The sequence below is a fragment of the Trichomycterus rosablanca genome, chromosome 1 (assembly GCF_030014385.1).
Source record: "Trichomycterus rosablanca isolate fTriRos1 chromosome 1, fTriRos1.hap1, whole genome shotgun sequence".
Taxonomy (NCBI): domain Eukaryota; kingdom Metazoa; phylum Chordata; class Actinopteri; order Siluriformes; family Trichomycteridae; genus Trichomycterus; species Trichomycterus rosablanca.
The window spans coordinates 75,151,320-75,178,924 of record NC_085988.1 but is presented as its reverse complement, the minus strand read 5'-3'; the positions used below and the strand labels follow the sequence as shown (position 1 = coordinate 75,178,924).

At 40.6% G+C, this 27,605-nt stretch overlaps 1 protein-coding gene across 3 annotated transcripts in view; it reads left to right on the top strand.

Annotated features, from left to right (window-relative positions):
• The window catches only part of dgki (diacylglycerol kinase, iota), a 143,181-nt gene extending 127,904 nt beyond the window's left edge, over positions 1 to 15,277 (top strand). For all 3 annotated transcript variants that reach the window (XM_062996421.1, XM_062996420.1, XM_062996422.1), the window contains 4 exons: positions 1,663 to 1,783; positions 13,047 to 13,083; positions 13,174 to 13,273; positions 14,680 to 15,277. In XM_062996421.1, coding sequence (XP_062852491.1) covers positions 1,663 to 1,783; positions 13,047 to 13,083; positions 13,174 to 13,273; positions 14,680 to 14,796 — 375 coding nt within the window. In that variant the 3' untranslated portion in view covers positions 14,797 to 15,277. The remainder of the gene's footprint in view (positions 1 to 1,662; positions 1,784 to 13,046; positions 13,084 to 13,173; positions 13,274 to 14,679) is intronic.
• The last annotated feature ends 12,328 nt before the right edge of the window (positions 15,278 to 27,605 follow it).

Here is a 27,605-nt window from a genome sequence, read left to right as displayed (position 1 = left end):
TTTAATGTTGATGATTATAACTGACAACTAATGAAAACCCCAAATTCAGTATCTCAGAAAATTAGAATATTGTGACAAGGTACAATACTGAAGACACCTGGTGCCACACTCTAATCAGCTAATTAACTCAAAACACCTGCAAAGGCCTTTAAATGGTCTCTCAGTCTAGTTCTGTAGGCTACACAATCATGGGGAAGACTGCTGACTTGACAGTTGTCCAAAAGACGACCATTGACACCTTGCACAAGGAGGGCAAGACACAAAAGGTCATTGCTAAAGAGGCTGGCTGTTCACAGAGCTCTGTGTCCAAGCACATTAATAGAGAGGCGAAGGGAAGGAAAAGATGTGGTAGAAAAAAGTGTACAAGCAATAGGGATAACCACACCCTGGAGAGGATTGTGAAACAAAACCCATTCAAAAATGTGGGGGGGATTCACAAAGAGTGGACTGCAGCTGGAGTCAGTGCTTCAAGAACCACCACGCACAGACGTATGCAAGACATGGGTTTCAGCTGTCGCATTCCTTGTGTCAAGCCACTCTTGAACAAGAGACAGCGTCAGAAGCGTCTCGCCTGGGCTAAAGACAAAAAGGACTGCTGAGTGCTCCAAAGTTATGTTCTCTGATGAAAGTAAATTTTGCATTACCTTTGGAAATCAAGGTCCCAGAGTCTGGAGGAAGAGAGGAGAGGCACAGAATCCACGTTGCTTGAGGTCCAGTGTAAAGTTTCCACAGTCAGTGATGGTTTGGAGTGCCATGTCATCTGCTGGTGTTGGTCCACTGTGTTTTCTGAGGTCCAAGGTCAACGCAGCCGTCTACCAGGAAGTTTTAGAGCACTTCATGCTTCCTGCTGCTGACCAACTTTATGGAGATGCAGATTTCATTTTCCAACAGGACTTGGCACCTGCACACAGTGCCAAAGCTACCAGTACCTGGTTTAAGGACCATGGTATACCTGTTCTTAATTGGCCAGCAAACTCGCCCGACCTTAACCCCATAGAAAATTGATGGGGTATTGTGAAGAGGAAGATGCGATACGCCAGACCCAACAATTCAGAAGAGCTGAAGGCCACTATCAGAGCAACCTGGGCTCTCAAAACACCTGAGCAGTGCCACAGACTGATGGACTCCATGCCACGCCGCATTGCTGCAGTAATCCAGGCAAAAGGAGCCCCAACTAAGTATTGAGTGCTGTACATGCTCATACTTTTCATGTTCATACTTTTCAGTTGGCCAACATTTCTAAAAATCCTTTTTTTGTATTGGTCTTAAGTAATATTCAAATTTTCTGAGATACTGAATTTGGGGTTTTCATTAGTTGTCAGTTATAATCATCAACATTAAAAGAAATAAACATTTGAAATATATCAGTCTGTGTGTAATGAATGAATATAATATACAAGTTTCACTTTTTGAATGGAATTACTGAAATAAATCAACTTTTTCATGATATTCTAATTTTATGACCAGCACCAGTATATATTTTAAAATAATTTAAGACCTAGAAAAAATAGTAAATGTTGCATGTACAAAGGTTTGGATACCCTCATAATAACTCATTTCCAAAAAAAACCTGGGCAGTATGTACAATTAGTTTTTTGTGTTTGTATTTACTTTATGTTTTGCATCTTTGTTCACATTTTCACACCTGTTTTCTTTCTGCAGTTGTCCAGTTTGTGCAGTAGTGGTCTCAGTCTGTTGGTTCGGGATCTGGGTGGTCATTCAGCTTTACACCTGGCATCTCAGAATGGCCACGCTGAGGTAGTGAGCTTCATCCTGCAAAATGGTAAGCTTTATAATTCCATTATTTTACACATTTATTTTACACACTTTATTGACATTTACAGTACACGCCTTTATTTAATGCAATTTACATTTGTGACCAAATATGATCCAAGCAATATAATCTAATAGTTATCATTATTAAAGAATAGTTTTAAATTTGCCAAATCAATTTTCTCTTTTATGGCAAAAATTATAGTCATTTGTTAATTATCACATTTCTTTACTGTTGCTCTGCTAGACATGTTGTGTTTCTGTACATGCAGGGTAACACATTAAAATTAATAGTCATATTAAAAATTTTACTTAGAGCTTCTAAATAACTGCAGTTAAAGGAAACGAGTTTTGCTTTTTTTTGTTATTTAACATAGTTTTAGTGCATAAAACCATTTTTATCTTACACAATGTCTTTTGGCTTTTTACTATAAATTTTAAGGAAACGTTTCTATTTTTAGGATGTTCTCTCCGTGTCCATGTGGGTTTTTTCCAGGCGCTTTCGTTTCCTCCCACATGTCCAAAGACATGCAGTCAGGCCAATTGGAGATATTAAAAGTGGCCCAACAGGGAGTTTTGGGTTTTTGATCCTGGATTCTGTAAAGTTGCTTCAAGACAATGTCTAATGTAGAAAAATAAATACAAATAAATTTCACTTGACTAAAAATGTATCTTGATGTAGTCCATATGCGTTGTCACATGTGCACTGAGATGTGCATTTTCCACTGCTTTGTTTTCACACTGAATTGTTCATTCTTTAGCTTATAACTCATAACTCGTTCTCCTTAGTATTGAAATGTACCTTTCTCTTAATAACAGAAGGTCACCAGGTCATGATTATTTGAACATTAACATGTTTTACTTCTACAACAAGGTACTGATAATGAAATGCTTTATTTGCTCATTGTCAGACATAAAAACGCACATGGAGAATTTTAGTTGTTCAATCATGAACATTTCAGATCTGTTCACTGAACTGGGTCTCAGATAGTTTTTTGTTGTTGTTTAGACTCTTTCATATTATGGAGTCATAAATACTGATCTGAGCTAAGGCTGGAAATGTCTGATGTTCTCTTGATGTTCTTTTGACAAGCTACCTTACTCAATCGCCTACAAAACATTCAAAATTGTTCTGCTCATATCACTCATATTCTTATGCCAAGTTCACACTACACGACTTTCCAAGTCATCAGGTCGCTGTACAGTTCACACTACACAACTGGATCTTTCATAGGGGGTTTCACACTACACCATCTATCACCAACTGGAATCGCAGGCGAGCTTCTCTGGTCTGCAAACTACGTTTTGTCAACAAAACAAATGTGAGAAGTGAAGAGTTTAATAATACCACGTCCAAAAATGCACATCAGCAAGTAGCTGAAAGTTGTTTGTGCGCTGATGTGCAGCATAAAATCAAAGAGAAAAATAAATGAATCCAAGTGGATTTGGCAACGTGACCAGCAGGGATTGTTTTTTTCTGTAGCAAGTTGGAGGTTAATAAATATTTATTGTAATGCAGTGTTGGTATTATGGTTTGGCGTGGACGATAGGTTCACAAATATTGTAAAGCTTGTGTGTGTGCCGATGTATTCTGAAACTACTGTATATTAACCCCCTCACTGCACTCATTGCCAGTCGCAGCCGACTGATCCAGATATTCAACATGCTAGATATCTCTCCTCAGCCACCGAGCGCTCGGCGAGTGCTTGGCGAGCCGCTCGGATTGAGTTGTTGAGGAGTTCACACGCAGTGATTGAGAGCCGATTTTAGCTCACCGAGCAAACGCCTAGTTGCTCCTGAGCTGCCACATCTAGCAGCGACCAGTCGGCGAGTGAAAATCAGGGCAAAAATCGTGTAGTGTGAACTAGGCATTAGTATTGAAATGTACCTTTCTCTTAATAACAGAGGGCCACCAGGTCCTGATTATTTGAACATTAACATGTTTAACTTCTACAACAAGGTACTGATAATGAAATGCTTTGTTTGCTCGTTGTCAGACATAACAACACGCATGTGTCCAAAAAAACGTGCAAAATTTTATTTGTTTACTGAACTGGGTCCCAAATAAGCTTTTGTTTAGACTCTTTCATATTATGGAGTCACAAACACTGACCTGAGCTAAGGCTTGAAATGTCTGACGTTCTTTTGACGTTCTTTTGATGAGCTAGGGTCTGCCAGGGTCCTCACTCATTCAAATCATTCTGCTCATATCACTCCCATTCTTATGCAACTACACTGGCTACCAGTTGCCGGATTAAATATAAAATAATCCTTACGATGTACAAAGCTCTTCACGGCCTCGCCCCTTTATATATCACATATCTTATAATCCCATACCGCCCGTCTTGGTCTTTCAGATCCTCCGTTTCTGGCTTCTTGGCTGCTCCTCGAGTAAAACTAAAAACCATTGGCGGCAGATCTTTCAGTTTTGCTGCCCCTCATCTCTGGAACTCTCTACCTCCATCTCTTCATGATTGTCCTTCTCTGTCCTCATTCAAATCTCAATGTAAATCTTATCTGTTCTCCCTGCATTTTTCCCCTAGATGTTTGATTCTTTGCTGTGTTACGATATGATTGTAAAGCATCCTTGAGTTCTTGAAAGGCACTATATAAATTGAGCTTATTATTATTATTATTATTATTATGTTATCAACTTAACTGAGTTTTCATTAAGCTCGTAGAGAATTTTGGCTAATGAGTTAATCCTACAACTTTACTAGTTTTCTCAATTTGATGGTAAGTAATAATAATTTGTTGAGCATCTGGAGACAGGTTAGTCACGTCTGGGTGTATTTACCACTAAGTTTCCTCATTTTAAAAGATAATTGCTCTAATTGTGGTTTATTGTAGACCTAGAGCCTTTACTTTGATCATGCTGAATTGCTGCACCATCTTTGTTTTAAAAATGTACAGCTTGTTAAGCAATCAGGTGGGAGGGAAAAAAAATTACAGGTACGTCAGAGCTTCTGTATGAAGTGATTTTGCTGTCAACCTTATTTTGAAACTGCTTAAAAAAATAATAATTATAAAAGGAGTGTTGTGTGACTGTGTAGCTAGTATTTGGGTATTTCTGTCTGTTTGAATGGAACACTGTATGTATGTACACCGATCAGCCATAACATTAAAACCACCTCCTTGTTTCTACACACACTGTCCATTTTATCAGCTCCACTTACCATATAGAAGCACTTTGTAGTTCTACAATTACTGACTGTAGTCTATCTGTTTCCCTTCATGCTTTGTTGGCCCCCTTTCATGCTGTTCTTCAATGGTCAGGACCCCCACAGTACCACTACAGAACAGGTATTATTTGGGTGGTGGATCACTCTCAGCACTGCAGTGACACTGACATGGTGGTGGTGTGTTAGTGTGTGTTGTGCTGGTATGAGTGGATCAGACACAGCAGCACTGCTGGAGTTTTTAAACACCTCACTGTCACTGCTGGACTGAGAATAGTCCACCAACCAACCGGACCAGGGTTTCTCATAACTGGTGCAATCATGACCTCTGCTGGGTAACTGGGGAATAATACTGATCAGGGTGTGGTTCTTCATGCACAAGGCTGATCCACATATGAACTTGCCTCACGCAGGTGAAAAGATGCAGTCGATACTGGGCACGTGTCGGAGAGGTGTGTGTCAATTGCAAAGCTCCTCAGTCAGCAGTGGAGTGTTGTATCGGTAGAGGTGAAGCGTAATGCAATCAGGGTAATTGGATACGACTAGATTAGGGGAGAAAATTGGGGGGGGGAATTGGAGAAAAAGAGGAAAAATACAAGTAAGTCAACTTTTATTATACCATACATTTATTAGCTTGGTCTATTAATTCCTGTTTATAAAGTCTGTTTGGGTGTGGTTATAACAAATCAGAAGTCTTTTCTTTCATGAACTCTTCCATTTTTGTTAAACTTATTATAAGTTTTCCCCATTTGATATGACCATTAAAGGTAATTTGTTACCCTGCATGTGTAGACTTACAACATACAGCATACAGACATTCTAATGTCCAAACTACAGTAAGAAAAATGCATTCATTAAAAAGATCTTTTAGTCTTAAAATGTAAAAAAAAGCTAACATTCTGTTGTACTAGCACACAAAAGGTTGGAAAAATCTTCATGATCATGATGATAGTTCAACTAGTGCCCAGTCACTACAGTTCTGGGTGTCTGGGAACCCCTGTGTGCTAAAGAGAGTAGTAAACATATTTCTCCAAACACTTTCATACATACCTGTTGCATGAGCTTCAGCTCATAAAAAGAAAGTGGTTTGCTGAAAGAGAAGAAACTGTGGTTTGGTTAATTCCCGTACTTTCCAAAGATTATGTACCTTCTCAGATTTGGCCTATTTGTGCCTGCTAGATATTATAATCCAAATTACCATGACATGATCAATAGAATACATTATTTAAGCAGTGTGTGTAAAGCAAATAACACTCAAAGATACGTTCCAACAGATTGCCGTTTATTGCCAGCTCACTCATTTGCACTGATCTACTTAAACTTTTAGCATTTTAAAAAATCATCTACTACTGTTTAAACACAATAAAATAGCTTTATAAAAGAAAATCTATCTTGTCCCGGCTTGGAGACCTCTCACGTCCTCAATGATTAATCCATTAGTGTTATGAAATAAAACAAACTACACCTTTTCCCGTTTAGCCACAGATTTTTTAATAAGCGCGCTTTGGTTTTTAATCATCTAAAAACGTGATGGAACTTTAACGGAAAATTTCAACTCTGCATCAATTCTAATTGGTCCATCGTGTTTGACTGACATCCACAAAAAGTTCAAAAAGTTTAAACAAAAACAGCAGTTTGATGTTGTAGGTTCTGTATTTATTCCTTTAGAATATTTGTTTCACAGTCTGAGCATTGTTATTTAGATAGCTAGTTTAACCATGGTGCATTGAGACATGTATTATTACTGCTTAGTTGTTTGAGAGGAGAAATGACGGTATCGGATTGGTATCACTATCGGCAGATACTCAATTTGCAGTTTTGTATCAGACATAAAAAAGTGGTATCGAGCCAGCCCTAGTTTTAAGTATCAACTAAGTCTAAATCTTGTGTCTTGGTTTGTCTTTCAGAACCTCACCTCACATGTTTTGCCTGTAAGAAAAGGCAGTTTAAAATTGAGTTAATCGGAAACTAATTGTGGAGAAAAAAGTTGGACACTCTTGTTTTACAGTGTACAAGCCTTTTGCTCACATCCGGTACCTTCCATAGATTATGTACCATTTCAGCTTTGGCCTATGAGTGCCTGCCAGACATTATAATCCAAATCACAATGACATGATCAATAGACTACATTATTTTAGCAATCTGGTTTTAAGTATGGATCTAAGTATGGATCTTGGGTCTTGGTCCATCCTAAAGAATCTTACCGCACATAATTGGGTCATAGACTGCCTTTTAAAACCTTACTTAAGTATAGAGCTGTATATCTGTCATCTTTGGCCCAGTCTAATTGTTTACAATTCCCCATTTCAATTCCTCCTGCACTGGTCATGGGGAGCCCAGACCAGGACCCGCCCTCTCCAACTCATGTGCAGTCACTGGTCACTTCTTTTACAGAAAGCCGTATCACATACAGTACAGTCATGGTCATATAAACAGAGAGGCACCATAAAAATTCCCCACCATTCATGTAGATATGGAGATTACGGTATGCAGCAGCAGCAATGAGTAGAAAGCAGCTGATCTTCCCTCACTCAGGCACAGCAAATTGTATCTGTTGTCGGTAAGGTCAGTAAGATATGAGATCTCGTATGCATATGTGATTTCCACCCACAAGCTTTAACTCTCTGTGGTTTTATGCTAGAGTATTAGATCACTGCGCCACCCAAGCACCCTAGTTCTGTCTTTTAGAACCTTACTCCACCTCGTCTGCCTGGGAGAAAAGGAAGTTGAAAAGTAGTAAAAAGGGGAAACATTATAAAACATCAGTGACTAAATGCTGCTTCCCCACTCATAGGTCATGGTTGGGGACTACCAGCATTACAATGGTGTAGTTTGAATATGACTAAGCCATTTACACATTTCTCACAGGCATTCTAGGAAAAAGGTAATTGACTTGAGATTGTTCATCTACATGTCAATATACAGTCAAACAGAAAGTGATAGACCTGTAAGCCTTCATTAATCTATGTACTGGTGACGGGAAGTGGGAACTGGGAAGTTGATGCATTTAAAGGTCAATGTGCAAAAGGCCCCTAAAATAATCCATGTGAAACCCAACAGCTTATTGCATGATATTAAGAAGCAGAAACGTCTGACTGAAATGCTTCCCTCTTTAACTCCATCCACTGCTTTTTATAGGATTTAGATCAGAGGACTGGGATGGCCATAGTACAACCATTAATCTGTGTTCAATGAACCATTTTTGGTTCATTGTCCAGCTGAAGAGTCTCACCATGGCCCCATGAACAGACCATCTAATTTAAGCTAGTTTAAGCTTTCTGGTTGAGGCAGTAAGGTTTTGACTGAATATCTGCTGGTACTCAAGGAATTTTTATACTGTGTATCTAAACAGGTTCCTCAAGCCTTTGATAGAAAAACAGCCCCAGAATGCCACATATCCACCACCAAGCTTTACAGTTGGGATGGGGTGCATTCTGCATCCTCATTTCAGCAGGATTGTCTTTCTGTCTGTTTTCCATGCAACAAACACTTGCTTATGCCTAGTTCACACTACATGATTTGTGCCCTGATTTTTGCTCGTCGACTGGTTGGCGCTAGATTTGCCAGCTCAGGAGCAACTTGGCGTTCGCTCGGTGATCGAAACTCGGCTCTCAATCGCTATGTGTAAACTACTCAACAACTTGATCCGAGCGGCTCGACCGAAGAGAGATTTTTAGCTTGCCAGATATCTGGATCTGAGTTGCCTGACTGGCAATGAGTGCGGTGTCGAACAGCCAATGAGAACACAAGACACGGGGTGAGGGGAAACGCATGTGAGGAGTTGTAAAAAGGTGGGACAGGGGCATAATATACAGTAGTTTAAATCAGAATACATCGGCACACACGCAAGTTTTACAGTATTTCTGACCCTCTGAAAATATTTATTAACCTCCAACTCACTATAGAACAATCAATGCTGTTTGCATAGCCAAATCCACTCAGATTCATTTATTTTTTCTCCTTGCTTTTACACTGCACATCAGCACACAAACTTTGATCGCTCGCTACTTGTTGACGTGCATTTTTGGACGTGGTATCGTTAAACCCCTCGTCCTTTCTCGTGTTTGTTTTCGTGACAAAACGTAGTTTGGGAGGCCAGAGAAGCTCGTCTGCGATTCCAGTTGGTGATAGATCGTGTAGTGTGAAACCCCATATCGCCGATCAGTCGTGTAGTGTGAAATCCACACTGACTTGAAAGACTCCCGATTACAAGAGATCCAGTCGTGTAGTGTGAACTGTTCAGCGACGTGTGAACTTAACGTAAAGTAGATAAAAAGTCTCAACAAATAGCGCATCATGTTTCTATCAAAATAAATAGTAGTATAGAGACAATTCAGGAAAGGGTCACAAAAACAGTTTGGGATAATGTTCAGTGCACCAATAATGGGTCCCATTGTTTGATACAATACACAAGTGAAATTTAGGAGGGGGTTTGACATGTTTGTTTGTTTGAGATTTTAACGTCATGTTTTACATGTTTGGTTACATTCATGACAGGAACAGTAGTTACTCATTACACAAGGTTCATCAGTTCACAAAGTTATATTAAACACAGTCAATTTAGTGTTTCCAATTCACCTCACTTGCATGTCTTTGGACTGTGGGAGGAAACCGGAGCACCCGGAAGAAACCCACACGGACACTGGGAGAACATGTAAACTCCACACAGAAAGGACCCGGACCGCCCCACATGGGGATCAAACCCAGGACCTTCTTGTTGTGAGGCGACAGTGCTTTCCCACTTAGCCACCGTGTTGCTCCGTTTGATATGTTTAGACTTGTATACTTGAGACTGAGAATCATGACTCAATCATTTACTAGTGTAAGCAACCACAGAACACGGGCCCACTGAAAGTGCCAGGATTGTCTAGCAAACTGTAGGTGCTTATGTAAGTTGGTCCTGGACAGCAGTGCTTCAAAATTCCTAATTGAATTTAGGTAGGTGTTCTGACCCTTAGACTTAACTAATGTCTGTAATTCCCCAGCTGTGGTCTTTGGAGATTCAGTGCCTGTATTTAATACAGACGTACATCCCAGACAGGTTCTTATCATCTGCAGTTGCTCTGAACTTCTTTATCATTGCTGTAATAATAGTCAACAATCAAAATAGAGCATTATTAAGGGGCTTTTGTTGCACATCATTCTGTTGTATTCTCTGGTCCTTCTGATAGCGATGGAACGAAAAAGAAAATGAGGCTTGTGTGTCACCTTATACTCTCTCAAACTCAAAAGAAGCTTTATTGGCATGACAAATAAAGGCATTCATATTGCCAAAGCTCAGTTACAGAGACAAGAAAAATAACAATAAGTAATAACAAATATATACACAACAGTTACAGATGCAAATATATATATATATTTATATATACTGTATATATATATATATACAGGGGTTAGACAATGAAACTGAAACACCTGTCATTTTAGTGTGGGAGGTTTCATGGCTAAATTGGACCAGTCTGGTGGCCAATCTTCATTAATTGCACATTGCACCAGTAAGAGCAGAGTGTGAAGGTTCAATTAGCAGGGTAAGAGCACAGTTTTGCTCAAAATATTGCAATGCACACAACATTATGGGTGACATACCAGAGTTCAAAAGAGGACAAATTGTTGGTGCACGTCTTGCTGGCGCATCTGTGACCAAGACAGCAAGTCTTTGTGATGTATCAAGAGCCACGGTATCCAGGGTAATGTCAGCATACCACCAAGAAGGACAAACCACATCCAACAGGATTAACTGTGGACGCAAGAGGAAGCTGTCTGAAAGGGATGTTCGGGTGCTAACCCGGATTGTATCCAAAAAACATAAAACCACGGCTGCCCAAATCACGGCAGAATTAAATGTGCACCTCAACTCTCCTGTTTCCACCAGAACTGTCCGTCGGGAGCTCCACAGGGTCAATATACACGGCCGGGCTGCTATAGCCAAACCTTTGGTCACTCGTGCCGATGCCAAACGTCGGTTTCAATGGTGCAAGGAGCGCAAATCTTGGGCTGTGGACAATGTGAAACATGTATTGTTCTCTGATGAGTCCACCTTTACTGTTTTCCCCACATCCGGGAGAGTTACGGTGTGGAGAAGCCCCAAAGAAGCGTACCACCCAGACTGTTGCATGCCCAGAGTGAAGCATGGGGGTGGATCAGTGATGGTTTGGGCTGCCATATCATGGCACTCCCTTGGCCCAATACTTGTGCTAGATGGGCGCGTCACTGCCAAGGACTACCGAACCATTCTGGAGGACCATGTGCATCCAATGGTTCAAACATTGTATCCTGAAGGCGGTGCCGTGTATCAGGATGACAATGCACCAATACACACAGCAAGACTGGTGAAAGATTGGTTTGATGAACATGAAAGTGAAGTTGAACATCTCCCATGGCCTGCACAGTCACCAGATCTAAATATTATTGAGCCACTTTGGGGTGTTTTGGAGAAGCGAGTCAGGAAACGTTTTCCTCCACCAGCATCACGTAGTGACCTGGCCACTATCCTGCAAGAAGAATGGCTTAAAATCCCTCTGACCACTGTGCAGGACTTGTATATGTCATTTCCAAGACGAATTGACGCTGTATTGGCCGCAAAAGGAGGCCCTACACCATACTAATAAATTATTGTGGTCTAAAACCAGGTGTTTCAGTTTCATTGTCCAACCCCTGTATATATACACACTGCCTGGCCAAAAAAAAGGTCACCACCTGGATTTAACTAAGCAAATAGGTAAGAGCCTCCCATTGGATAATTACTGCATGGGTGATTATGTTTCAGCTGGCAACAAGTTATTTAACCCTAACTGATGCAGTGAGTAGCTTCTCATTTGTTAAACAACCATGTCGAAAGACACATCCTGTGGTCGTGGAAAAGATGTTAATCTGTTTTGAAAAAAAATCTTGAATGATCGTGATCGGTGATCACTTAAACGTTTGGTGAAATCAAATGGTAGAAAAACTACAGTAGAACAGGGAGATGTTTAATAGTGAAAGTAAGAGCCTTAAGAAAACCACTTGTCAGTGAGGCTAACTGGCAAAAACGGCTTCAATTTGCTAGGGAGCATAAAGATTGGAGCAATGGAAGAAGGCCATGTGGTCTAATGGGCGCACCAGGGTAAGAATAGAGGTGGCTGAAGTGATGCACCCATCATGCCTAGTGCCTACCGTACAAGCCTGTTGGGGCAGTGCTATGATCTGGGGTTGCTGCAGTCGGTCAGGTCTAGGTTCAGCAATGTTATGTGCCCAAAGAATGAAGACTGCTGACTACCTGAATATACTGAACAACCAGGTTACTCCATCAATGGATTTTTTCTTCCCTGATGGCACGGGCATATTCCAAGATGACGATGCCCGTGCCATCGGGCTCAAATTGTGAAAGAGTGGTTCAGGGAGCATGAGACATCATTTTCACACATGAATTGGCCACCACAGAGTCCAGACCTGAACCCTATTGAGAATCTTAGGGATGTGCTGGAGAAGACTTTGTGCAGTGGTCCAAATCTCCCATCATCAATACAAGATCTTGGGGAAAAATGAATGCAACTCTGGACAGAAATAAATGTTGTGACATTGCAGAAGCTTGTGGAAACGATGCCACAGAGAATGCGTGCCGTAATCAAAGCTGAAGTCGGTCCAACGAAATATTAGAGTGTGTGACCTTATTTTTTGGCCAGGCAGTGCAGGGGGCCCTTCAAGACATAAACTCAATCCCCCACCGCACTACCCCCCCATTGGCTGCACTCGCCAGGTAAACTTTAAAGCATATAATATTATGGATTTACTTTTTTTTAGGTTTTGCTTAACAATTGTGTCTGCAACAACTTTAAGAGAGAAAAAATCTGCTTCTGATAAAGGGACAAGCGATAAAGAATGTTTTACAGCCAGTTCTGTTTGTTTTTAGGGGTGGTGATTTTCATGGAAGGGACTGTTAGGCTTTGTGAACAGACGATATAAATACATGTTGCTTTGAGCATTGCTGTTTGGTAAAATTGCTAATTTCATTTATCCATATGGCAGTAATGAAAAACAAGCAAAAAACAGAATAAAACAAAATAGAAAAAAAATTCAACTGTAATTGATTTCATGTTTTATTTTTCTATTTTTCAGTATCAAGGTTGATCCTGGATTTAACTGATAAGGAAACGTAAGTTCCAACTTTTGGTTTGCTCATTATTTCCTTGTTTTTTTTTACCAGTTGTGTACTTGCGTAAACATGGTGTTTTTTATTTGTCAGAGGAGACACAGCATTGCACAAAGCTGCACGACAGCGTCATCATGAAGTCTCTCGACTTTTGATAGAGGCTGGAGCTTCCTCCAACAAAAGCAACTTTTTAGTGAGTCATTTATTTGCCTACCTGGAACTTGTGACTGATTATGATGTCTGATGAGCTAAAAGTATATTAGGTATAACACCTCATGAGTCATTATCATGTGAACTATTATGCTGTGTAAAGTATTTGCCCTTTTTGTTTTTGTTTTTCTGTGTAGCACATTTATTACACCTTACTGTTTTAATTTTTTTAATGAAATTTATTTAAAAAAATAAGAAAAACACAAACTGCGTAAACACAATACACCAATCAGGCATAACATTATGACCACCTTCCTAATATTGTGTTGGTCCCCCTTTTGCTGCCAAAACAGCTCTGACCCGTCGAGGCATGAAGTCTTACACCTTTCTATCAGAACCAGCATTAACTTCTTCAGCAATTTGAACTACAGTAGCTTGTCTGTTGTATCGGACCACAGGGGCCAGCTTTCACTCCCCATAATCATCAGTGAGCCTTGGCCGCCCATGACCGTTTTTCCGGTTTATCACTGTTCCTTCCTTGGACCACTTTTGATAGATACTGACCATTGCAGACCGGTATCACACCACACGAGCTGCAGTTTTGGAGATGCTCTGACCCAGTCGTCTAGCCATAACAATCTGGCCCTTGTCAAACTCACTCAAATCCTTACTCTTGCCCATTATTCCTGCTTCTAACACATCAACTTAATATATCCCACCCACTAACAGGTGCCGTGATGAAGAGATAATCAGTGTTATTCACTTCACCTGTCAGTGGTCATAATGTTATGCCTGGTCGGTGTATACACGCTGTGATTGGCGGAAGAGACGCCTGTGCAGAATGCAGGGGCGAGAAGAGGAGGACTGTGCACGTGTCGGAAGAGGCGTGTACAGCAACGTGCTCTCCTTGGATGCAATCGGGTATCCCTCAGCAGTGGAAGACAAATTTGAGTGCACTAAATTGGGAGGAAAATGGGGAGAAAATGCATTAAAATAATTATAATAAGGGCACAAGAAAAAAGTCAGGAAAGGGTTATGCTGTGGGATTTCTGCAAACCACAGTAGATTTTCCCCTGTGGCTAGGCAACCAAAAGGTCTCCAATGGTTTCTACAATTTATTTAGGAAGTCACAAAGGAACCCAAAAGAACATCGAAGGACCAAGATGTCTTGCTTACCTTAAAAAAGATTGGCTCTCATGAGTTTACTATAAAAAGAGACTGGGCATGAATGGTATTTATGGGAGAGTTGCAAGGCAAAATTAACTGCTAACCAAGTAAAGACTTGTCCCGTAAACGTTGATTACTTCCAAGCAATTTTGGATAGTGTTCTATGCACCAATAAGTCAAACACAAAGGGGGAGTTAGAGAGGTTTTTGTCATGTTTAGACATGTATACTTGAAACTGTGAATCATAACTGATGGTATGTGGGTATCTTATTATCTTTCCAGGGAAAAACTCCAAAGGACTGTGCGCAAGAAGCTGGAGACTCTGATTTGGCCTCCTACCTAGACAGTCAGGTGTCCCAACAGTCGGCTGCACATGAGGATCTGGAGACAGCAGTGTGAAGAAGTCTTGAGCAGACTGGTTATTCTTACAGAGCTTGGCTTTCAAACCTAATGAAAGTACCAGAGTCCACTTTCTCACACGCACGGAGGGAACAGTAAAGTTACAGATTTGAGTTGCAGAGGTGAAAGGTCGTAGAAATGACCAGAACTAGCACCGTAGTGAGATGGACCTCGACTTGGGAGCAGAACCATGGTGAAAAAGAGAAGGTGGCCGGTGCCGCCTTGGAATCACAGTGGCTTTAGGATGGTTTTAAATAGAATTGTGTTGGTATTTATTGCTTTTATTTATTAATTTATTTATTTTTTAAGATTGATTGTAATTTTTAGGAGACAGGGGTTTCCTCTTACAAGACTGGTGTAGTATGGTGAGCAAGTGACCCACCATGAAGAAGGCACAGTTTGTTTTTATTTCACAAATGGTGGCCCTTGAGGCTTTGAAAAGTTGTCTTTAATTAATTAAAGAGGCACAAAAGCCAGTCTACTTTCCAACTTTAAAGCTGCGATCACTTTACGTGTTTCAACAGAATCTGAAACACTACAAGCAGTGGTTACAGACGTCCAGTATCAATACGTTTCACATGCAACACTTTGTATTCATTTTAACTAATGGCAGAAATGCTTTGCTGCATAGACCTCAAATGAAGGGCAGCCATTTTTGTCGCAACATTCAAATGCATGCACACATTTGCATGGAGGCGATTTTTTTACAGCGCTAGTTAGCTGACTTAAATTATTCCATATAAAAAAGCAACATAATTGTACAGTCATTAAGGAGGCTGGATTAGATGATGGGAATTGGACACACCAAAAAATAAATAAGCCACACAAGATGATACTCCACTGCCTGAGCTAGCATACTCTTACCTTTTTATGCCTGTTTATTACAGTTAATAACATTGACTAACATCGATCCATGAAGTGTAGGCCTTCATGTCACAAAACACTCACTCACTCACTTTCTTAACCGCTTATCCAATTAGGGTCGCAGGGGGGTGCTGGAGCCTATCCCAGCTTTTCAATGGGCGCAAGGCACACAGTAACACCCTGGACAGGGAGCCAGTCCATCACAGGGCAGACACACATACACACACATACACACACCCATTCACCTATAGGGCAATTCAGTGTCTCCAATTAACCTGACTGCATGTTTTTGGACTGTGGGAGGAAACCGGAGCTCCCGGAGGAAACCCACGCAGACACGGGGAGAACATGCAAACTCCACACAGAAAGGACCCGAAACGCCCCGCTTGGGGATCGAACCCAGGACCTTCTTGCTGTGAGGCGACAGTGCTAACCAAGCCGCCCTGACACAAAACAATAAATCCAAATTTATACAATACTAACCAACCTGGCTAAAATTTATTTTATAAAATGTAATGATAGTCTGTCAAGAAGCTTGCTTAGATATTGCAGTTCTAATTTGTGAATCTCGTCTGTTGTATTTAAAGAATGTAATCACTCTTTTTAACACCACCTAACTGGCACAGAACTAATGCAAGCATCCACATGCTTAAAAAAGACTTGTCTCCTATGCCATTGAGAACACACATCCACTGAGTTCGACAGTTGTGTGCTTTACACCAGGGGTTTTCAACCTTTTTGGACATGCGCCCCCTTTCATGTGCCGACCTCGAACTTGCACCCCCGCCACTGCATCAACCCTCACACAGAAACCATTGTGAAAGCTCTCAACAAGCTAAAAAATATAATTAATATTGTGCACATCATACATATGCTGCAATTTTGCTGATTGAATTTACTTCAAAAAGATAATCTAACTCGATCTTATTCAATGCGACAGTTGAGCCCATTCTGCAAGCACATTATAGAAATTCGTGGTTCAATTTCAGTTATAGCTAGTCATAAATCGTGAGCGGTTCTTGCTTTTGATGTGGACGAGAGCAGAAAACATTACTTCACAGAGCCAAGTAGAGGCAAAAGTACATCAGTGGCTAAGTTTACTTGTTCAGGATTCTCTGCTTTGACTGACAGAAAACTCAGGTGAGATAACTTTTAGCTCCACATACAGAACGAGTCTGACTTGGCTACCGCTCTGTGGTAATGGCCAGTTTAATTAAGCCTCCGACCAGTAAGGAAAGCGAGTCACACAAAATGTTCCAGTAGCTGGTGTTTATTTAAAACTGCATCATTCATTAATAACAGTGAAAATAGAGAGCTGACTGAGAAGAGAAACTTACGCTTCGCTTTAACGAATCCTGAATCACAGAGCATCTCCCACTATACAGTACATCTCTCTTAAAGACACACACACACCTGTGTCCTATAACAGCAGTCTTTGCTTTTGTCACTGATTTATCTTCACTGTTAGCCCTATTTTTAAGTTCTGCTAGCCAACTGTCCTTTTTTCAGACTGAACTGGATAACATTAAACGTGCGTGTGTGCATAGTCAGCGAGACTAATCAAATATGTCTCATGTGGGTGAAAAATGAATTGCTTTAGTTTTAGAAGTAAACAAAACTCTCATAATGTCGCGCCCCAATCGTAGCGATATTGCAAAAACAGGACCAGCCAAGTTGACTAAAATCAGCACGTGCATCTTGAGGTTTTAATAGACAGGCTGTAAACAGATAAGAGATAAGATAACAGATTTTGATTTTATTTTCATAACCGTAGGTCTGGCATCACCATTTATTAACACCACCTAACTGGCACAGAACTAGAACAAGCCTCAACATGCTAAAACAAGATGTCAGGACATCATAATGAAGCATGCTATGTTTTTAGGAAAAATGATTCATACCGTCTGATTCATACCAACTCACTTCTGAATAGGCTACATTCACACTGCTGGTAAATAAACTATGTTTTATGACAGAAGATCACATGGATTTTTACTATTTTAATTCTGATTTGACTCTTTATCCTTTATGGAATTAAAATTCACTATGTGTCAGGTCTGCAATGTGATCTACTAACCAAGTTTTATATCACTATAACTTGTGCTTTTTTATATTAGATTGTTTTTAAAAAGTATATAACCTTACAAATTTTACATTTGTTTTTTATTTTTATTTAAAGTTGCTGATATGTACACGATATGGTCAAAAGTGTGTGGACACACCTCCTTATTGTTGAGTTCAGCCATTATGAACACTCAAATAACACTCATATAAATAAACACAACTAAATTAAGAGCAGGTTTTCTATCCAATAAATATTAGTAGCACCAACTCAAACATAGTTTCTTTAATGAATAAAGTTTAATTGGGTTCATGGACTCATGTTGACGCAATAAGGTTTAGATAAAATTATTGCATTAGTGAACTATAATTCAACCCCAAATCAGAAAAAGTTGGGACAGTATAGAAAATTCAAATACAATAAGAATTAATTAAAAATAATAAGTAAATTACATTTACTTTGACTTTTATTTGCGCAAGGGATTACTTTGGCAAACCTTTGCCAAGCACTACAGTACAAAGTTACGTGCACAAATGTCACTTAAAACTTTACTGTGCAAAAAAGAAGCCTTATGTTAACCATGTCCAGAAGCAGCGTTGACTTATCTGGGCTCAGAGGCATCTAGGATGGACCATCACACAGTGGAAACGTGTACTGTGGTCAGATGAATCAGCATTCCATGGCCTTTTTGGAAAAAATGGATGCTGTGGCCTCTAGACCAAAGAAGAAAAGGACCATCCAGACTCCAAAAGCCAGGGTCTGTCATGGTATGGGTATGTGTCAGTGCCCTTGGCAAAGGTCATTTAAACTTTTGTTATGGCAGCATTAATGCAGAAAAGTACATTGAGATCTTAGAGCAACATGTGCTGCCTTCAAGACGTCATCTTTTCCAGGGACGTCCATGCATTTTTCAACAAGACGATGCAAAACCACATGCTGCACACATTACAAATGAATGGCTGTGGAAGAAGAGGGTACGGGTACTGGACTGGCCTGCCTGCAGTCCTGACCTGTCCCCAATAGAGAATGTGTGGAGTATTTTGAAACCAAAAATGAGACAGTGACGACCCCGTACTGTTGCACATTTTAAGACGTGTTTACAAGAAGAACGGGACAAAATAAAAGCTGAAACACTAAATCACTCTCCTCGGTGCCAAAACGTCTCTTAAGTGTGGTGAAAAGGAATGGCAACATTACAAAGAGGTAAATGCTTTACTGTCCCAACTTTTTTGGAATGTTTTGCAGGCCTGAAATTCAGAAATGGATGTTTATTAATAAATGAATAAATAAAATAAAGTTGACCAGACAAAACATGATTTATATATCTCAGGTTCATCCTGTCTGCAATCAAATAAAAGTCAAAGTAAATATAAGAAACTCTGTGTTTTTTATTATTTGCATTTTCCATGCTGTCCCAACTTTTTCTGATTTGGGGTTGTAATATAATTTCTTTAAAATGTAAAATGACACTGCTATTCTTTAATCTCATAACCACAACTGAGCCCAAATCTGCTTAAAAGAAGCCCATTCCCACCACCCAAAGAAACCACAATGGCAAACCACTAACAGTTATAATCATGGCCTTACAAAACCCAAAGTAAAAACTTCAAGTTTCACTATATGTCAGAAGTTAAAATTGCTTAACTCTGATTGTTTTAATAATTCTGGTGCATCGTGTCCAGATACTTTCAACGTATTATATTTCACAGATAATTTATTACTGAACACGGCTTTTGTTAACTAAAGTGGCAAAGTCAGATATTTAGAGACTAAAGTCTGCAGTGTGGATGTAGCTTTAGCTTCACATTTTGTTACCTAATGTGAATGAATAACTGAATCTTGTTTCTTTCTCAAAATGTGTTTATATTTTTGTTTTTTGGGCCTGTTTGGAAAGGGGGTGCTTTCTGTCTGTAGTTTCTCCATATCAGAACTTAAAGCTACATGAAAAGAATTCTGTGTGGAGACGTTTAAACTTTATGATCTGTATTTAAAGAGTACATACAGTCTATAACATCTGTTCTATTCTCTTATGTATGGTTTTTTGGTGCAGTGACAGTGACATGCTAGTGAATCTTTTAATCGAAGTCTGAGCCACATTCAATGTAATGTGAATGAATAACATTTGTGCATTTATCTTGTCATTTCTACATTACATTAATGTTCATAGAGAAATGGTTGTTAATGGCACTCACAAGCTAGGAGAGCATACACTACATAAGAAGTATGTGGACTCTCACAACATGTAATGAACAGGGCCAACATGACACAACAAAATAGCTTCAATGCTTTGTATTAATTTGCAGAGGACCCAGACCATTATCGGACTTATCCATCTTCTTAGTTGTATTTTTATTCTCAGTTCTTTATGCTTAACTGTCTTAACTGGGGGGTAGGGGGCCTGCTGGGGTTGGGGTAAATCTATTGAACCCCCCCCCCCCTTTCTCACACCTAGGCACATGTCCCTCCTAATATTATAGACAGTATTATGTAGTTGCATCCTCTTCACTGTAAGTACAGCCACCACTTTTTTTAAAAGTGTCCTAGAAATTAAGTATTAGTTAGGGTGGCACAGCGGTAAAAACACACGCTGGAACCAGAGCTGGGATCTCGAATACATCGTATCGAATCTCAGCTCTGCCTGCCGGCTAGGCTAAGCGGCCACATGAACAACGATTGGCCTGTTGTTTAGATTATAGGGTCTCTCTCTCATAACTAGTGCAAATATGACCTCTGCTAGCTGATTGATGGGGCCTGCACAGAGATGAGAAAAGAGTGTAGTGTAGGTCCCCACGTGTCGGAGGGGGCGTGGGTTAGCTTCGTTCTCCTCAATCAGAGCGGGGATTTGCATTGGTGGAGAGGAAGCATGACGCACTTAGGCAATTAGACGCGCTAAACGGGAGAAAAGGGTGAAAATACATAAATAAATAAAAAGTAGTAGTTAGGGTAGGCAATAACTTTAGAAAGAGGGATTTTTCATTGTTGGCATCCTGATTTGGTGTAGGATAGGGTTGCAGTCAGGTCAGCATTTACAAGCTGAAACTTAAACATTTTCTAAGTGACTGCCATCAACTTAAAAGCGCACAGTTCTTTAAAAAAAGCTAAAAACAAAATCAGAACAAAATAACCCTCAGACTAGTATTTTCTTTCACCATACACACAGCTCGCGCCATGTAATTAAGACATTTTTCTTATGCCATCGAGAACACACATCCACTCAGTTTGGCCGTGGTGTGCTTTATACCACTCCATCGGATTATAAAAACATGGGTGTCTACATACTTTTGGCCACAGTGTATGCTATTTATATTTTAATGGCAGATAATTTGGCTCACATTTTTGTTTCTGTTTTGATAACTACTGGGGACTTTTAGCTCGATTGCTTTGTGTTTCAAATTGTATAGAAATTGCAAAAACAGGACCGACCAGGTTGACTAAAATCAGCATGTGCATCTTGCGGTCTTAATAGACAGACGGTTTTGATTTTATTTTGATATCTGTAGGCCTGGTGTGTCCCGTTTCATAAAAAACAAAGCGAGAAAAATTTTGCATCTGCATGAAAACGGCCACGACAGAAACTTGTTACACATGCTGTGAGAATAATTTACTGATCTGCTGTGTTATTTTGTATTATTTGTGATTTTAAAGCTTTATTGTGCATGACATTTTGTTACCGGGATATATTTGTTTATTGGTGACATTTTTAAATGTCATTATGAGTTTTTTTGAACATCACTTATGAAATATACTGTTTTTTTGTTGAAAAAATTGGGAAAACTTGAATGTTTTTTTTTTCTAAATGTATTTTAGTGTCATCACTTATTACCAATGAAATTATGACTGACAACCTTTGATGTGTTAAATAAATCTTGTTATTTTTAAATATTGAAATGTTAGTCATTATAAGAGGAGTAATTAAGGAAAAGCAAAGCAAAATGGAAAACAAGTCCGCATTCACATTTTTCCTGGATGAAATTCTTTGCCATGCTGACTTTCCATAAAGAAACGCAACTGTCCTATATAATATACATTCATTCATGGTCTGTTTGACCAGCACTTTATCCTAGTCAGGGCCACGGTGGATCTGATTCATTGGGTGAGAGGCAGGAAACACCCTGGATAGGTTGCCTGTCCAACACAGGGCACACGCTCACACTAAAGGCAATGTTTGGAAGCTCCAGTTGGCCTGGCTGCATGTTATTGCTCCCATAGGAAACCCATGTTGACACAAGGAGAACATACAAACTCCACACAGAAAGGGCTTTGGCTGTCTGGTCGGGGAATCGAGCCCAGCCCCTTCTTGCTTTAAGGCAATAGTGCTACACACTGCACCACAGTGCCGACCATGTAGCATTCAATTATTCATTGTGTTTTACCACTGCTTTATTCTAATCAGGGTCACGATGGGTACAATTCACCAGGCGAAAGGCATGGTCGCAAGTCCATCACAGGGTAAACACACGCATGCACGCACACACACACAAGCACACCTAAGGGTAATTTTACTTATCTGACTGCATGTCGTTGGACTGTGGGAGGAAACCGGAGCTTCCGGGAAAAACCCACATGGACACAGGGAGAACATGGAAACTCCACACAGGAAGAACTCAGTTAAATGCTTATTGTTTACTAAGTAACTTTTGTTCCTGTTGCTTTTATGTTGTTCAGTACCACTTTTTGAGTGGCTGCTTGTTTCTCTCCTACCATAGTCATATTTATTCTAAGAGCATGACCAAACGTGTGGAATCTTTTTCAGGAGACTTATTTTAGATTTCAAAACCCCCTGCTTCAGGGCCATCAGGGGTAGGCCTGTCTTTTGGTAATTTCTAAAACACATCTGACCATCAGAACAAGTTCTCTTTCAGCATTAGGCAACAGTTGTTAATTCCGATCTTGGTAAAAAAAAAAGCACTGTTCTATGTACTTTTTAATGAGGACAATTAAACTAGCTGTATGTGTTAATGTACATTTATGGTGTTTGGTTGACACTTCTCCTCAAAGCGACTTACAATTGTGACCATACACTGATCAGCCATAACATTAAAACCACCTCCTTGTTTCTACACTCACTGTCCATTTTATCAGCTCCACTTACCATATAGAAGCACTTTGTAGTTCGACAATTACTGACTGTAGTCCATCTATTTCTCTACTTACTTTCCACTCCACTCACTCACTGTCCACTCTATTAGACAGTCTTACATAGTTGGTCCACCTTGTAGATGTAAAGTCAGAGACGATTGCTCATCTATTGCTGCTGTTTGAGTTGGTCATCTTTGAGATCTTCATCAGTGGTCACAAGACGCTGCCCACAGGGCGCTGTTGGCTGGATATATTTTTAGTTTGTGGACTATTCTCAGTCCAGCAGTGACAGAGAGGTGTTTAAAAACTCCAGCAGCGCTGCTGTGTCTGATCCACTCACACCAGCACAACACACACTAACACACCACCACCATGTCAGTGTCACTGCAGTGCTGAGAATGATCCACCACCTAAATAATACCTACTCTGTAGTGGTCCTGGGAGTGTCCTGACCAATGAAGAACAGCATGAAAGGGGGCTAACAAAGCATGCAGAGAAACAGATGGACTACAGTCAGTAATTGTAGAACTACAAAGTGCTTATGTTCTACAATAAGTGTTAAGTGGAGCTGATAAAATGGACAGCGAGTGGAAACAAGGAGGTGGTTTGAATGTTATGGTTGATCGGTGTGTACAATTCAAGCAACTGAGGGATTCAGCAACTTTCATTGTTCAGAATTCATTGCGGGTCGGGTGCTCTTCTCTCACAGAAAAATAAACATGGCTGACGGGGCGGGGAAACGAATGGAGTTATTTTCAAACGTAAATAAAATATTACTGATTTTTAACTTGTATAAATTTGTACCGAGTGTTTTTATTTGCAAGTTCGGGCTTGTCAGGAAATTTAACCATTATCGGTACATGAAGGAAGATGTTATATTAGTTAGCGTGCTGTTCTACCTCAGTTTATTGGTTTTAATGAAAAGATGCTAAATGCTAAACGCGAAATGCGAAACCCGATGGAATCGCTAAGTAGCGCGTTAGAATAACCTGCCTTATAAGTCACTGACTTATTAGAATCCTCTCTACTAAGTCAGCTGCCTATGTAGACAGTAAGACAGCAAGGCAGCTCCCTAGGTTTTCGAACACACCCACTGACATCAAAAGTGAAACTAACGACACAAGACCTGCAGTAGGCGCTGAGTCACAGTGGAAGGAACACAATCTGGACATGACAACAATCCAAACTAAGCAACACAATTGCCATCAAATACCTGGTAGATAAACGAAAAACAATGTAGTTAACCGTAATCAAAGGATTAAACCTGGGACATGACGGAACGTACACAGCACGCATACACACACACGCACGCACACACACACTCAAACTTAAAAGAAGCTTTATTGGCATGACAAATAAGGACATTCGTATTGCCAAAGCAAGTTACAGGGAAATATAAAAAATAAGAAAGAACAAAAATATACAGAGCAGTTACATGTGCAAAAAAAACAGAACAAAATAATTAATTAAAACAGTGCAAAATAATAACAATACAAATTATAATATTTACATTAATAAGGTAGTAAAAACGATCAGTTTGTGTGTGCGTGTGTGTGTGTGTGTGTGTATGAGACATGGTCACCCACTGTCCCTCACCTGGTGGCAGGTGTGTGTATAGAGTGCTGCTAGTGTGCAGCTCTCTCTGTGCTCCCCCTCAGTAGGTGGGGCAGTTTGTCGGGGTCTGGGAGGGAGGTGAAGTTGGGGATGATGTTGTTAAATTTAGGGAAGAATTGGGAGCGGATGTGGTGGTACTTGGTACACTGGGTGAGGAAGTGCAGCTCCGTCTCTACTGTACTGAGAGTGCAGTGCTGACACAACCTCTCCTCCCGGGGCAGCCAGGACCGGGTGTGTCGCCCCGTCTCTACGGCCAGGTTGTGTGCGCTCAGTCTGTACCTCGTCAGGGTGTTTCTTAATTTAGGGTCGGATACTGTGCTTAGATAATCTGCTGCACTGTAGTGTCTGTTTAGGGCCAAATAACACTGTATTTTACTTTGAGTTTTAGTTTCAGTTTCCCAATAATTCAGATATTTAGTTTTTGTGTAATTTGGTTTATTCTAATTGGGTTTACAGATTTCTCCTGTTCCTGAGTCTTTATTGTGTTAGTGTGTGTTAGTGGTGTGTCGGAGTGTTATTACAGTGTCTGTGTGTGTTAGTTGTGTATCTTTGTGTGTTAGTGGTGTATCTGTGTGTGTTATTAGAGTGTCTGTGTGTGTTACTGGTGTATCGGTGTAGTGACTCAGGACCAGTTGGATCAGGGGACTGGTATGTTTGCTCAGCTCTTGGTGTTTCAGGGCTTTATAATGATAAGATTGGGGGTCGCTCTCATTTAGATGGTTCCAGAAGTTGATTGCTCTTCTCTGTATGTTTATAATTAGAGGAAATCGGCCTAATTCTGCCCTGCACGCATTGTTCGTGGTGTGTCTGTGCACCTTTAGGATGCTTTTACAGAACTCTGTGTGCAGGGTCTCTAATGGATGTTTGTCCCAATTACGGAATTGATGGTGTGTAAGCGAACCCCAAACTTCACTGCCATATAGAGCAATCGGTTCAATTGTTGATTCAAAAATTTTAAGCCAAATTCTAATCGGAATTTCTATGAATGTTTGACGTTTTATGGCATAGAAGGCCCTGCGAGCTTTTTCTCTCAGTTCGTTTACTGCCGGGTTAAAGTTTCCTGTGGAGCTGATGTTTAGTCCGAGGTAAGTATAATCTTTAGTGTGCTCAATTTCATGATGTCCTAATTTAAATGTGTGTTTGGTTCCCTGAGATCTGGCTCTTTTCTGGAAGGTCATAATTTTAGTCTTTTTGAGGTTGACAGTCAGGGCCCAGGTCTGACTGTACTGCTGCAGCAGGTCCAGTTTGTGCTGGAGATCCTGGGCGCTGGGGGATAGCAGGACCAGATCATCTGCATACAGCAGGAGTTTAATCTCTGAGTCGTGTAGAGTAAGACCGGGCGTGGCTGAGTGCTCTAACATGGAGGCCAATTCATTAATATAGATATTAAATAGAGTTGGACTTAAACAGCAGCCCTGTCTCACTCCACGCTCCTGAGAGATGAGATGTGTTCTCTTACTGCCGATTCTTATTCCGCACTGGTTTATAGTATATATATATATATATACAGGGGTTGGACAAAATAACTGAAACACCTGTCATTTTAGTGTGGTAGGTTTCATGGCTAAATTGGACCAGTCTGGTGGCCAATCTTCATTAATTGCACATTGCACCAGTAAGAGCAGAGTGTGAAGGTTCAATTAGCAGGGTAAGAGCACAGTTTTGCTCAAAATATTGCAATGCACACAACATTATGGGTGACATACCAGAGTTCAAAAGAGGACAAATTGTTGGTGCACGTCTTGCTGGCGCATCTGTGACCAAGACAGCAAGTCTTTGTGATGTATCAAGAGCCACGGTATCCAGGGTAATGTCAGCATACCACCAAGAAGGACAAACCACATCCAACAGGATTAACTGTGGACGCAAGAGGAAGCTGTCTGAAAGGGATGTTCGGGTGCTAACCCGGATTGTATCCAAAAAACATAAAACCACGGCTGCCCAAATCACGGCAGAATTAAATGTGCACCTCGACTCTCCTGTTTCCACCAGAACTGTCCGTCGGGAGCTCCACAGGGTCAATATACACGGCCGGGCTGCTATAGCCAAACCTTTGGTCACTCGTGCCAATGCCAAACGTCGGTTTCAATGGTGCAAGGAGCGCAAATCTTGGGCTGTGGACAATGTGAAACATGTATTGTTCTCTGATGAGTCCACCTTTACTGTTTTCCCCACATCCGGGAGAGTTACGGTGTGGAGAAGCCCCAAAGAAGCGTACCACCCAGACTGTTGCATGCCCAGAGTGAAGCATGGGGGTGGATCAGTGATGGTTTGGGCTGCCATATCATGGCATTCCCTTGGCCCAATACTTGTACTAGATGGGCGCATCACTGCCAAGGACTACCGAACCATTCTGGAGGACCATGTGCATCCAATGGCGGTGCCGTGTATCAGGATGACAATGCACCAATACACACAGCAAGACTGGTGAAAGATTGGTTTGATGAACATGAAAGTGAAGTTGAACATCTCCCATGGCCTGCACAGTCACCAGATCTAAATATTATTGAGCCACTTTGGGGTGTTTTGGAGAAGCGAGTCAGGAAACGTTTTCCTCCACCAGCATCACGTAGTGACCTGGCCACTATCCTGCAAGAAGAATGGCTTAAAATCCCTCTGACCACTGTGCAGGACTTGTATATGTCATTTCCAAGACGAATTGACGCTGTATTGGCCGAAAAAGGAGGCCCTACACCATACTAATAAATTATTGTGGTCTAAAACCAGGTGTTTCAGTTATTTTGTCCAACCCCTGTATATACAGTGTATCACAAAAGTGAGTACACCTCTCACATTTCTGCAAATATTTTATTATATCTTTTCATGGGACGACACTATAGACATGAAACTTGGATATAACTTAGAGTAGTCAGTGTACAACTTGTATAGCAGTGTAGATTTACTGTCTTCTGAAAATAACTCAACACACAGCCATTAATGTCTAAATGGCTGGCAACATAAGTGAGTACACCCCACAGTGAACATGTCCAAATTGTGCCCAAAGTGTCAATATTTTGTGTGACCACCATTATTATCACTGCCTTAACCCTCCTGGGCATGGAATTCACCAGAGCTGCACAGGTTGCTACTGGAATCCTCTTCCACTCCTCCATGATGACATCACGGAGCTGGTGGATGTTAGACACCTTGAACTCCACCACCTTCCACTTGAGGATGCGCCACAGGTGCT